This window comes from Crocuta crocuta, unplaced genomic scaffold (genome assembly GCF_008692635.1).
Source record: "Crocuta crocuta isolate KB4526 unplaced genomic scaffold, BGI_CrCroc_1.0 scaffold253, whole genome shotgun sequence".
Classification (NCBI taxonomy): Eukaryota; Metazoa; Chordata; class Mammalia; order Carnivora; family Hyaenidae; genus Crocuta; species Crocuta crocuta.
Window position 1 is genome coordinate 5,018,089 of NW_027529451.1, and position 14,253 is coordinate 5,032,341.

At 43.8% G+C, this 14,253-nt stretch overlaps 1 protein-coding gene and 1 pseudogene across 1 annotated transcript in view; one reads left to right on the forward strand and one right to left on the reverse strand.

The window, feature by feature from the left end:
* The first annotated feature begins 2,917 nt into the window (after positions 1 to 2,917).
* Positions 2,918 to 14,253, forward strand: part of CMC1 (C-X9-C motif containing 1) — a 95,955-nt gene continuing 84,619 nt past the window's right edge. Inside the window, exon 1 of the mRNA XM_077760744.1 lies at positions 2,918 to 3,122. Within this exon, the coding sequence (XP_077616870.1) occupies positions 3,104 to 3,122 (19 nt within the window). The 5' untranslated portion in view covers positions 2,918 to 3,103. The remainder of the gene's footprint in view (positions 3,123 to 14,253) is intronic.
* On the reverse strand, positions 12,062 to 12,214 carry LOC144228834 (U2 spliceosomal RNA; annotated as a pseudogene).

A 14,253-nucleotide genomic window follows, 5' to 3' on the forward strand; every position in this document is an offset into this window, starting at 1 on the left:
ATCGAGGCTCCTCTAACATTTTCAGTTGCATTTGTAAGTATCCTAGCTTCCCAAATCCTCAGTGAGTGGTGTCAGGCATTGCTCTCCAACACGCCTGTCACACAGCCCTGGGCTTCCTACCCCCATGCTTTTCCATGTATGTTTTTATTTCTTACCTACTATCTTTACCATCCCTCATTTGTCCCTCAAGAACACCTCAGATCTCAGACACTTTTGCTTATTTTTCTCCTAGTATGACATGCATTCTATTCTGCTGACTCATGCTACCCATCTTTCAAGGCCAACCATAATTTCTACTTCATCTTTGAAGTCCTTCCTAGCCACTCTGGCAGTCAGTCCTTTGTGAAAACCTACTGTGCGGCCATTAGGTACCAGATGTTGTCCGAGCTCTAGAGATTAGGTTTGGCTAATACAGATTTCCTCATTTCCAGCACAATGTTCTCTCCTCCCTTTAAGTTCCTATTTCAGTTATTGTTCAAAGAATTATCTATTAATAATGTAGTATCTTAGGGGCACCTGGCTGGCTCAGTCAGTTAAGCATCCAACTTCAGCTTAGGTCATGAATTTACAGTTTGTGAGTTAGAGCCCTGCATCGGGCTCTGTGCTGACAGCTCAGAGCCTGGTGCTTGCTTGGGGTTCTGTGTCTTCCTCTTTTTCTGCCCCTCCCCGGCTCATACTTGGTCTCTTTCTCCATCTCTCTTTCTCTCAGAAATAAAGAAATATCAAAAAACATTTTTTAAAAAATGTGATATCTTAGGAATTTCTTTTGTTTTAAGTTACCAGTTACATTTCTATGGTTTAATTTTTAATAAATGACTTATCTTTCCCAGGTACCTTATAGAGACTTTGCCTCCAAATGATCTAATTTCATATGAGACACGAGAAGGGTACACATCATGTGCCCCTCATGTACCAGGCGTCATGTACCAGGCGTTCGGATGCTAGTGCTTTTCATAGTGTGATATGTCCAGCAGTCCATTTCATGGGACACACAAAACCCATGACTTTACAGATATTATTGCATATGGTAAGGCTAAAGTAGGGAGTGCCCATCTAAGTTTTATTTTTAGTGAGATAATTTAAATAAAAATATTAAAAATAATGGTTCAAGCAATACTCAGTTATGGCAAAGACCATAGCAGTGGTTTTTCAAGGACTGAAACAGTGTTAAATGATAACACATTTATTCCTGACAACAATTTTACAAAGTAGAAACTAAAGTCCAAAGAAATGTTGGAATTTATTCAGGTCACAAAGCTACTAGGTGGTGATGCAGGATTCAGGTAGAGGTACTTAGGCCTCCTGCCAAAGCTCTCCCTGACATTGTTTTGCATATAGAGGAGGGTTTAGTTTAATTACCCAAGTGTGAATATCTGGCTTGTGTCTTTATATCCCACCTTATCTCCTTAAAAATATTTTTCTTTTTTTTAAAAATTTATTTCTGAGAGAGAGAGAGAGATAGAGAGAGAGACAGCATGAACAGCGGAGGGTCAGAGAGAGAGGGAGACACAGAATCTGAAACAGGCTCCAGGCTCTGAGCTGTCAGCACAGAGCCCCACGCGGGGCTCGAACCCACGAACGCTGAAATCATGACCTGAGCTGACATCGGCTGCTTAACCGACTGAGCCACCCAGGCGCCCCCGAAATATTTATTTTCTAAACCAAATCCTCCATCTCCAGAAAAAGAAAAGGGGCATCAGAATGAATCTGGTGTGTTTCAAAACCCATTTATAAAACACACAAGAAAACCTGCTTTCCTGCCTGGCTGAGTGAAACATTAATTCTTCACCTTGGCATCTCAACCTACAGCTGTAATAAGGGCCGTTATGCCCAAATAGGCCCTTAAACGGAAGACCTGCTGGGCAGAGACCCACTTTCCCAGCCCGGCTCAACTGGCGGCTGCTTTCTCTGCCAACTGACCAGGCTGAAGCAGCAGCAGGGGAGGAGGGACCGCAGGTCGGTGGGGAGGGGATCATTTTGAAAGCTCCAAATCCCTGCCAGGGAAGAAGCAGCTGCTCCTTGTTTTTCCAACATCTGTCCCATCTGTCCCCGGGGCGGCACCTCACCTTTTGGAGGCTTGAACTAGCTAAACGTGGATGTGACAAGGAAGTATTTCTGAGGGCTGGTGAGTGGGAACGAGCATAACTGCCACCAAAAGTTTCTTTTATTGAGAAGAGGGTACTTGGGGCTCTTCTGGAATATAGCTATCATCTTCCTTCATTTTTCTGGAAAACATACAGCTTTAACTGGCAGAATCGGGATTTGTAACATCATCCAAACCAGGCTGTACGCTCTAAGGATAATATTTCCTAGCGCCCAGCTTTTTATTTTCCCCTCCAGGGGAGCCACAGGGGGCTGACTTGTGGGACACATAATGATACTACACCAACCATATACCACCTCTGTAGAGCAAGCTGTGCGTATCTCGCACGTGTGGCGTTTGACATTTAACAGCATGTTGCTTGTATCTGACTCCCCTATCAACACGATGATACTTCTCGAAAATAGGGACCTTATTTCTGCTCCGTGATTTACCCCCTCGCATTCAGAACCGTGGCTGGAACCTGGCCGGCATGAAATAGACATTTATGAATGAATGAACGTTAACGAAGACAAAACACCCGGGATGATTCATTCCTTCCTCCGAAGACGGGAGTGGAGGGACGGGTTTGGCTGTGAACTTAGTAGCCACGGGAGGCGCACTCCCAAAGGCCAACAGCTTGGGCCCCGGGCTCCGCAGACCCGGGTCTGCAGGCGGGCGCTTAGCGCTCCGCCCCAAGCGAGGCTCGGCGCGTCTGAGACATTCCGCCCCCAGGGCACACAAGGCCACGCCCCCTTCCCGGTCATTCCCTCGGCAAAGTCCGCTCCAGGCTTCGGGGGTGGGGCCAGAAGGGCGCAGGCGCAATGGGCAGCGGAAGTAGCGACCAGGGAAATTAGAAGGAAGGGGCTTGCCTGGCTCCGCGAAGGGCACCGCGTTCCTCCTCCGTCGCTTCCTCGGGAGGGAAGCTCCCGGCGGCCGCACGTGCCTCCCAGCCCAGGCTCCTCCCCTTCCCTCCCCCAGCCCGGGAGCGGCCGCGGGCCGCTTTCCTCTCCTCCTGCCGAGATGGCGCTCGACCCCGCAGGTACGGGGGCGGGACGCGGGGGTTGCAGAGGAGTCTGGGCCCGGGTATCTGACTGTGGTCCTGCGGCTGGGGGCCGGCCTGGGAAAGGTGCCGAGCGCTGAGGTTGCACCGCTTCCGCAGACGGCTGCTCCCGCCCGCCCGGCTGGCTGCTTTAGGGTTTCTGGCGGCCCCAGCTTCTTCCCTGCGGTCTTAGGTCATCTGCCCGCTCCTTGGGGCTCCGGTTAGGTCAAAGGCCTTGGGTTTGTTGTCTAAGCTGCCGTCCGTTTGTGGCTAACAAACATTTCCTTCTTAACGCGACTGGTCTCTTCATCATTTCCGTGCTGATTCCTTTAAGTATCTGTCCACTAACTTAAAAACAACAATCCAAAGGCCCCATCGTTGTGGCAAAGGTCAGTTTCTTTAGAGAGGATCCCCAAAGTCTCGATCAGTTAGTGCTTCCAGCCCACTTGCATGTGCAGTTGTAGTTGGTTTCCCTTGAATTCCCGTCCTTACAGAAGCTTACCTGCTTTGCCTTTGCTTTAAGCTGTTTGTGTTAGAGAAGCTCACGTGCGGGATCTTTGTAGGCTCTTCATGTAAGTATAGAGGACTTGGTGTTAGAATGATGATTGGTCTAGTCCACTCCCTTCATTTTATGAGTAGGGAAACCTCTTCATAAGGCGTTGGGAGGAATAATGGCTTCAAACGTTTGACATTCAGAAATGGAAAAGTCATTTGGTGGCTTTCCAGGAGAACGGAAAATAGATGTAGCAACAGATAAAACGTTTATTGAAAGCTTTATTATCAAGCTAAGTATCCTCAATTATCCAGCAATAGTATGTCGGATGGTAGACATTTTATGGTTTGGAAACTGAGGCGGAGAGAGATTAGGGACTATTCTAATTTAAAGCATAAAAGAGTTTTAGAAACACCTCGCCAGCACACCACTTTTGGCTCAGGTGATTGACTCAGACTTTATGAGGCAGTTAATAATTGATCTAGGCTTTACAGGATAATTTCCAGTGGTTGAAGTTGGAGAGGAGACGGCAGAATGAGCAAATGTCTAGGCAGTAAGGTACGCTGTGTGACGCTGAGTTGCAGAGTGTAAATGCGGGGTAAGTAAGGAAAATTAGGTTGGAAAGCAGATTGAGGCCTATTACAATTCTAGTGTTTTTGAGCTGAAAGTGACATTCAAAGTAATCTACAAATGAGGAAACAGACTCAAAGAGGTCAGATGCTTTCACAGGTCTATATTCTGAATTTAGATACATGAAATTTATATATATAAAAAAACCTTGCTGTTTCTTACGGTCTGCTCTTAACCCACTCAATCTTCTGGTGTGCCCAAGTCCACACTGCTAACTGCTGGTAACGCCAACGCTGGACTAGAGCCCTGGTAATTTCATTTCCGGGTGCATGCTATAAACCATGCCTCCGTTGGAGTATTTATTGATTAAAACAAAAATAGGAGTGCCCATTATATGTCACAAGCATACAGTGGTTCTAGAAGAAAGAAGACAGCCCACCTCTGAGGCCCCACCTACACTTTGCCAGATTGTGATCAACATGAAGAACATAAGCAGTGTCAAGTTGTAGGTGGTGAAAAGAGTCGGTGAAGAGCCCCATCAGGAAGGGTCCTTTGAATTGGAATCTGAAGGACAAGAGGAGGTAGTTATGTGAAGAGGTCGGGAAGAGTATGCTGGGCAGTCAGAAGTAGCAGATGCTTTAAATATTTGAGATGAGGGCCAGAGCGTGGAGGAGGTCCATAAGAAGCATGTTGGGAAAGTAGGCCGCAGCTAGATGCTGAAGGGACCTTGAGGGTTCTGATAAGAAAGCATTTGGACTTTTCCTGATGTTATTAAAGGCCTTTGGAGGCTTGCATTCATTCATTTGTTCATTCATTTAATGTTTATTTTGAAAGAAAGAGCCTGCGTGTGAACGGGGGAGGGGCAGACAGACCGAGGGATAGAGAGAAGCCCAAGGAGGCTCCACTCTGTGAACATAGAGCCCAGTTTGGGGCTCCATCCCACGAACCACGAGATCATGTCCTGAGCCACAATCACGAATCGGTCACTCAACCTACTGAACCACCCAGGCGCCTTTGGAGGCTCTTAAAGAGCACAGTGACAGGGGCAGCTGCTTAGCTCAGTCAGTGCAGTATGCAACTCTTGAACTCGGGATTGTGAGTTTGAGCCCCACGCTGGGTATAGAGATTACTTTGAATTAAAAAAAAAATGAGGGCAGTGACACAATATAAATGATGTCTTCACTGCTCTTGCTGCAGGGGTAGCATGCGCTGTGCAGGAGTCTGAGTGGAAGCAGGGAGACAGGTTCAGAGATGGTGGCAGTGGTCCAGGCCACATACCTTAGTGGCTTGGCCTGGAGTGGGATTAGAAAAGCTGGAAAGAAATAGAAAGCTTCAGTAGATGTTTGGGAGGAGTAATTGACAGGACCTGCTGTTGCACTGACTAAAGGTGGTGAGGGAGAGGGAGGCATTAGGGATAATTTGTAGGTTTTTTACTTTAGCGACTGGGTGGCTGGTGATGGTCCCATCTAACAGTATGATCATTGGAAACTTTATAAAAGCAGGGATGGAAGCAAGATTGGAAAAGATTAGAATGGGAAGCAAGAAAGTGGAGTCACTAAGTTGGAAGTTTTGTAATATTCTTGTCTGTCTAAATTCCAGAATAAAAAGGTATTGAAGTCAGCTTTTTGTTTAGGTTCATTTGTGTTTGGTTCCTGAGTTGAAGCATAGATTCACGTTTTGCTATTTCTCTTGCTTTTTATACAGTGGTATGTGTCCACACTGAGTAGATGTGTTTCTGAGTAGATGAGTAGGTATGTCAAATGAAGTTAATACAGCAAAGTCTCTTTTCCCACTGATTTATGTCAGGTTTTTAAATTTTTAAATATTTATTTTTGAGAGAGGGAGGAAGAGAGAGAGAGAGAGAGAGTGTGTGTGTGTGTGTGTGTGAGAGAGAGAGAGGGAGAGGCAGAGAGAGAGGGAGACACAGAATCTGAAGCAGGCTCCAGGCTCTGAGCTGTTAGTATAAAGGGGGCTGGAACTCTTGAACCATGAGATCATGACCTGACCGGAAGTTGGACGCTTAACCGACTGAGCCACCCACATGTCTCTGTTAGATTTTTAAAAATCTTTTTTTAAGTTTAAAAATTTTAATACAGGATAGTTGACGTAATGTTAAATTAGTTTCAGGCGTACAATATAGTGATTCAACAATTCTATACATTACTCAGTGCTCATCATGACAGATGTACTCTTAATCCCCTTCACCTATTTCCCCCACCCGCCCCACCCACCTCCACTCTGGTAACCACCAGTTTCTCTGTAGTTAAGAGTCTGTTTCTGTCTCTCTCTTTTTTATTACAAAAAATTTTTTTTAACATTTATTTATTTTTGAGAGACAGAGAGATAGAGTGTGATCAGGGGAGGGGCAGAGAGAGGGGAGACAGAATCCGAAGCAGGCACCAGGTTCTGAGCTATCAGCACAGAGCCTGACGTGGGGCTCGAACCCATGAACCGTGAGATCATAACCTGAGCTGAAGTCGGACACTTAACTGACTGAGCCACCCAGGTGTCCCTCTTTTTTTATTCATTCATTTGTTTTTTTATTCTTAAATTCCACATAGGAGTGAAAACATATGGTATTTGCCTTTCTCTGACAGACATTTTGCTTAGCATTATACTTTCTAGCTCCATCCATGTTGTTTCAAAGGGCAAGATTTCATTCTTTTTTTAATGGCTGAATAATACTCGCCCATCATATATACACACACAGGAGAATATTATATATGTACATATATATGTTTATATATACACCCCACATCATCTTTATCCTTTCATCTATTTTTTGTTTTTGTTTTTGTTTTTTTTTTATTTATTTCTAAGAGAGAGAGAGAGAGACAGCGTGAGCAGGGGGGGATTAGAGAGAGAGGGAGTCACAGAATGAAAAAGGCTCTGAAACAGGCTCCAGGCTCTGAGCTGGCAGTCAGCACAGAGCCCGACGCGGGGCTCGAACCCACGAACCGCGAGATCATGACCCAGGCGAAAGTCGGATGCTTAACCGACTAAGCCACCCAGGCGCCCCTATCCTTTCATCTATTGGTGGACACTTGGGCTGCTTCCATAATTTGGCTATTGTAAATAATGGCACTATAAATATAGGGTTGCATGTATCCCTTTGAATTAATGTTTTTGAATTTTTTGGCTGAATACCCACTACGATTGCTGGATTATAGAGTAGTTCTGTTTTTAACTTTTTTTTTTTTATTTTATTTATTTCTAGGAGAGAGAGAGAGAGCGAGAGAGAGCGAGCGTGAGCAGGGGAGGGCCAGAGAAAGAGGGAGTCACAGACTCTGAAGCAGGCTCCAGGCTCTGAGCTGGCAGTCAGCACAGAGCCCGACGCGGGGCTCGAACCCACGAACCGCGAGATCATGACCCAAGCGAAAGTCGGACGCTTAACCGACTAAGCCACCCAGGCGCCCCTGTTTTTAACTTTTTGAGGAAACTCCATGCTGTTTTCCACAGTGGCCTGGCCACATGAGTTTGCGTTCCCACCACCAGTGCATGAGGGTTCCTTATTATCCGTAACCTCAACAGCACTTGTGGTTTCTTGTGTTTTTGATTTTAGCCATTCTGATAGTGTGAGGTGGTATCTTATTGTAGTTTTGATTTGCATTTCCCTGATGATAAGTGATGTGGGGCATCTTTTTATGTGTCTGTAGGCCATCTGGATGTCTTCTTTGGAAAAATGTTCATTCTTCTGCCCATTTTTTAATAGGAATATTTGTTTTTTTGGGTGTTGAGTTATATCAGTTCTTTATTTTCGGTACTAACACTTTATCAAATATGTCATTTGCAAATATCTTCTCCCATTCTGTAGGCTGCCTTCACTGGCTTATGTTAGATTTAAAAAATTTTTCATACAACTTTGATCTTCATTTGGCAACAGCCTGTGACTAACTTCGTAGGGTCTGTTTTTCTCAAGAAACTCTCAACCCAGCAGTAAAATGCAGGCTACATACTTATATGTAGTTTTATTTAAATTATTTTCCTTAGTGTTAATGTAGAGGTAATACAGGCACTCTCTAATTCTATCAGCCATACGTAGGTTCATTATTTTCTCTTACTACTTGAATGCAGAGAGAAAAAGCTGGAGGGAGTCCACAGCACCCAAGAAAAGTGGCTGAGGAAAGAGATTACACTTTAAAAAAATACCAGTGTGTGCTTGCCCTCCCAGATGTTCAGATTTAATATGCTAGGCCTCTGACATTTTAAAATAGTCCATTGGCAGTTCTATTATACAGAGTAGAGGAGAAATCACAGTTCTGAACTCTTCCACTCTTGTTGACTTAGTCATTAGCTTTGTTTTCTTATCAGTCTGATCTTCGTATTTCCAGAGGAGATTATCCCTACCCCTTTAGCCATGAATGGTACCTTGATGGCTTGGTAATAACGGTTCAGAAATACACACTCTAGCTCATTCTTGTGTAATAGGACTTAAGCCTAGTTCGTATATTTCAAGTTATAACTTTGTTAATTTATAACCCTTTCTACAAGTATTAAAAAAAATCCAGTCAAATTTAGGCGATTGAAAATGAAAATGGGTGTGTATTTTGAATGCATAACCCATGATCACCTCTAGGAACAAGTTAAAAGTGGTGCGTGTTAAAAGACCGTTTTCCAGGGGCACCTGGGTGGCTCAGTCGGTTAAGCATCTGACTTCGGCTCAGGTCATAATCTTGCAGTTTGTGAGTTCGAGCCCCGTGTCGGGCTCTGTGCTGACAGCTCATTCTGGAGCCTGCTTCGGATTCTGTGTCTCCCTCTCTCTGCCCTCCCTTGCTTGCGCTCTGTCTCTCTCGGTCTCTCAAAAATAAATAAGTGTTAAAAATTAAAAAAAAACCCACAATTTTCCAAAAGGTGAAATTATTAATCCTGCAAATGCAAAATGAGTTTGTGTTGAAGATTGTCTTCAACTTATTAATTAGTGAGGGAAGTAGTAAAATGAATAAAACAGTCCAAAAAGCACTTGAGAAGCTGAATGCATAGACAATTTCATAGATTATTTGCTTAGATAAGAACTGGTTAGTTATAACAGGCCATACACTGTAATCTTTGGGGTTGTCTTTTTCACTGGTTAGAAATTATTTCTATGTTTATTCAACAGAATTCTAGACATTAACCTCCTCTCCTAGCAAGATTTAAAAGGGCCTGGTAATGGAAAGTGAAGCCTAGGGCTGTACTGAAAGAACACCCAGTTATTCCTTTGCTGTTCCAGATTCCAGATAGTTTTCTGACGTGATTGTATTCCCAGATCATGAGCTTGAGGAACGTGGGCCTAATAATTTTGATTACTTTCTCTAATAACCACGAGGGCTTCCTTTCTTTTTTTTGTTCTTTTCTTGTATGGTTCCCTCTTTCAGGAGGTAGGTAGTTTCCCTTCTCTTGTCCGTTAGTGTGGATTCATTCTGTACTTTTGCATGCTGGGGCAATAGCAGCAGAGGGATGTTTCCTTAATCATGTGTGTGCCACTTTATTGGTGTTTTCCAGAAATCTAATAAAGGGTGGAAGATAGGACAGTGACAGTGCTCAGGGAGTGGGGTCGGGAACTTCATGATGTTCCATGAGTAGAATTTGAAGGTGTATCTTAGAAGGATGTTGTCATGGCTGCTCTTGGAGTATTTGGATTGTAGGGGTTTTTAGTGGTTCCTACGGGTAGGTAGGTAGATTAGCTTTAGGAAATTCTTACTTTTTAATCTAAACACCCAAACAGATTGGACGAGGCTTTTCTGAGCACAGTGTGATTAATAATGTAAAAGGTCATGTAGTTGATTAGAAAAATTTAGACTTGGTTATTGCTTCTGTGTCTCTACACTATCCTCTTAGACATAAATTACATTGATATTTCAGAGCTAAAAATCTGTTTAACTTACAAATTTTATATACTTCTTTTTTTTTAAGTTTATTTATTTGGAGAGAGACTGAGACAGTGTGAGTGGGGGAGGGGCAGAGAGAGAGGGAGAGAGAGAATCTGCAAGCAGGCTCAGTGCTGCCCGTGCAGAGCCTGACACAGGGCTCAAACTCAGGAAACCGCAAAATCATGACCTGAGCTGAAACCAAGAGTCGGATGCTCAACCGACTGAGCCACCCAGGCTCCCCTAACTTGTAAATTTTATGTATTTCTAAACTCAAAGTATACTTGTGATAGGAGTTGTAAATCATGAGTCATGACATGTTTTGTAAACCAGTTCAAGGAGTTTGAATTTTAGCCTGAGAACAATGGGAAAGTGCTGCAAATTTTTGGGCAGGTAGAACTTTCTTTCACTTTCTGTTTACCTGACTTTTCATTAGATCCGGGTTATGTGTTCTCAGCAGAATACTGTAGAAGTGGTGGCGTGTCTTTCTTATAGCACATCTCATAGCACATGTCTTTCGGTCCCTCACAGATTATACTACGTTTGATCACCCGATCAGGGGCTTGTCCCATTTCTTTGCTTTCTTTTCCCTCTGTCGTAATTAATAAGTAATTTGTGGGGAGTACAGCCTAATTTAAGATGATGCAGGTATCCATTCCTCATCGAAATTTCCCTTTTGATATAGTATCCATTGATGATTTTTTGCCTGTTTCAGTCTTTCCTATGATGATTGTGGAATGATGATTTTCTGCCTCCAGCATTTTCTCCACATCATCGGTTGGTTGTGGACATTTTGCTGTAAGCAAGAGACCACTTTGTTTCCTGTTTATTTATAGATTTATTACAGGTGTGGACTCGTGAGTTCCTATTTTTCCAGGGGTTTATAATTTGTTACTGTATGTAGTTAACTCGGTGCTCACATGTTCCCAGATTTGGCCAGTGAGAGAGCTGCTTTACATTAGCTTCTGGGTCCTTGTGCTATGTTCCCATCCTGTGTTTGAGCATTTTCTCTCTTTCTCACACAAGGTATTTCTGGCTCATCTGGTACCTATTGTGGCCCACCCATAGGATTAGTCATTTCTCTGACAGACCCTAGTTCCTTTATCTGGTCGTGACGTCAGAGAACAAGGTCTGGGTATAAAATTGGATATTTTACATGCAAGTAACTTGTTAATGGAGTACTGTTAGAAAAAACCTGGAAGGGATGCAGGGAAGGGGAGGAAGCTGAGCAAGGATGTGGTTCCAGAGAAGGCCTGTCGTAACCTCATCAGTTCTGGTGACCAGGGCCTGTCCCACTCTGAGGCAAGGTGCTGGGCTTTCATGCCATCTGGCAGTCCTGGCCATGGCGGGAGACTGGGAAGCGGGGCCCGCAGGGAGGAAAGCTGCAGGGTGCTGCTGTGCCCCGGGGGAGTCCAGAGAAGGTGGCAGGTGTGAAGCCTCTTAGCACTCTCGGGGGTGGGGTGGTGGGAGGGTGGGTTCCAGCCCCAGCCTAAAAGTCATTTCTCTGAAGCCACGAGGAACCTTGGTTCAGGTAGTGAGAGTTCAGGGAGTGATAGGTCAGGTGGGAAGGGGTACTTGCACAATAGGTAAATAGACACAAGTGTGCATTCTGTGTCCAGGTGTGAAGCGACATGGGGTCGTGGTAATGACATTGGCCTAAGCTAAACCTAATATTTGACATGCTGTTCCTTCTTTTTAGACTTTTCCCTCTCCTACATCCCCAAATCTGTTCAGTTCTTGTTCATTTTTCATACCTCACTTTATTTAAAAAAAATTTAAGTTTTACTTACTTTGAGAGGAAGAGAGAGCTTGTGAGTGCACAGGAGCAGGGAAGGTGTGTGTGTGGGGGGGTGCGGGGGCAGGGAAGGAGAATCCCAAGCAGGCTGTGCACAGTCAGTGTGGAACTTGATGTGGCGCTGGAACTCAGGAACTCTGAGGTCATGACCTGAGCCAAAATCCAGAGCTGGCAGCTTAACCACCTGAGCCACACAGGTGCCCCCATACCTACCATAGAATCATTTACATACGTAGGAGGCTTTCCCTCATTGTTACCACCCCCCAATCTTTCAAAAAAACAATTTTAAAAATATTTGGAATTTCTAAAAACTACCAAACTATCAAATAATCTGTGTATAGAGTTTTCCATTCTACACTTGATCTTAGCCAAAAGGCCAAGAAGCGATAAGAGTTTTCCATTCTAGATCAAGAGTTTTTCCCTTGAGGAATAAAGTGAAACCTACAGATATGATTTGTCTTTATGTATCAAATAATTTGGGAGATGAAGACAAATGTGTAGAGAATAAACAGATTTAGCTGTGTAGTAAACAGCAAATATTTTTCATATGATTTCCCCTCTTTAAGGTTACTGGAGAGTAGACGATTCAAAAAGAGAAGCTAGTTAATTACACACAGAGAGCAGGAAATTGGCCACGGGTCCCGGATCCTGGGAGAAGTCCTGCTCTGTTCTGGAAACAGCACCCAGTGGATTTTGGAAATTAGTAAGGATGTCTTCTTGTTTTAAATTTTGTCATTGACCTCGGGTCCTATTCTGAATGGCATAATCTCAGGTTTGAGGATGAGGGGTAAGGAGTCAGGTTCATCAGATAACTGCTAATGCGGCTTTAAGCCTCAAAGTTGTATGATTCGAAATACTTGCAGTCAGTCTCCAGGGCCTCTTGACTCAGCACAGAAAATTCACCACAGGAAAAAAATAACTGCCAAGTTTATGTTCCATTGACTGGATCAGTATCCTTATTTTGTCTAAGGGTGTTCATGGCATATTTGTAGAATTCTCTAAGTTGATGTCAAAAAATGCAAGCATTATTACCTTCTACTTGATATAAGTGGGTCAAACAAAACTGTGTCCAAATAAGAACATTGATTCCCAGATTAACCCTCTCCCCTCACTGGCCCTGATTGTATTTTGGCAGTTTTTTTTATTTATATTTCCAATATTTTATTTAAATCCAATACCACACATAGAATAGTATTGGTTTCAGGAGTACATACCACATCCAGTGCTCACCACAGGTGCAGTCCTTAATGCCCATCACCCATCTAGCTCGCCTCCCACCCACCTCCCTTCCGGCAGCCTCAGTTCTCTGTAGTTGAGAGTCTCTTATGGTTTGCCTCCCTGTATTTATCTTATTTTCCTTTTCCTTCCCTTCCCCCATGTTCCTCTGTTTTTTGTTTTAATATTTTTAAGAGATTGAGGGAAGAAACAATTTAAGAACATGGTATTTGATATCCTGCATTGTGTTTCTGCTGAGAACTGTTACTGGGAGTTTTTTTTACAGATCAAAGGATATGTTAATGAAGTATGCCAGAACTGCGGTGTTTCACGTGTTTACGCTGCAGAATAAGGAACCTAGCCTGTTTTATTGTCGCTGTGTATGCAGTCCCTAGCATGGTGACTGATGCCGAGTAGGTGCCTAAGAAATATTTGTTAACAGAATGAATATAATTATCAGATATTGAAACTCATAATCGCGTCATTTATTAAACAGTCTGACTGCATATTTACCCAGTTAGAGGGATTTATAGAGCTGAGTTAGACATGGTCTCGAGCCTCATTAAATTTAAGTTTCATGCAGCATTTCTTGCTCTGTCTACATAGTGGAATTATTTGAGGGGCTTTTAAAAATACCATTGCCTGGGTTTACCCCAGCGTTTCTGATTTAACTGGTCTGGGTGGTACCCAGGCATCAGAATTTTTAAAGCACTCTCAGGTGGTTTGTTCTATGCAGCCAGCATTGAGAACTTCTGGTACCCAAATCTGTCTTTGTTTGGCCTACCATAACAGCATACGTACCACAGACTGAGTGGCTTAAACAACAGAAATTTATTTTAACACAGTTCTGGAGGCTGGGAAGTCCGAGCTCAATGTGCTAGCCGATTTGCTTGCTGGCTCTTCTTCCTACAAGGCCACCTGTCAGATTACGGCCCTGCCCAGATGATTTCCTTTAAGACTTAATTGCCTCTTGAAATACAGTCACATTAGGGTTTAGAGCTTCAACATGTTGGGGTGGGGGAAGTGGGACAGAATTCAGTCCATGGTGACTGCCGATCTGTTGGGTGAAGAAGGTTGCATAGATGGTGTGATGTGATATGTTAAGTCCAGACGTGATTCGAGCCACAGCATTGGTGAACACAAAATCTTGGGCTTAAGGAAGGAGAAAGCACTTTCAGGTGCCGAGGTCAGAGAGAACTTTGGGGTGGAACA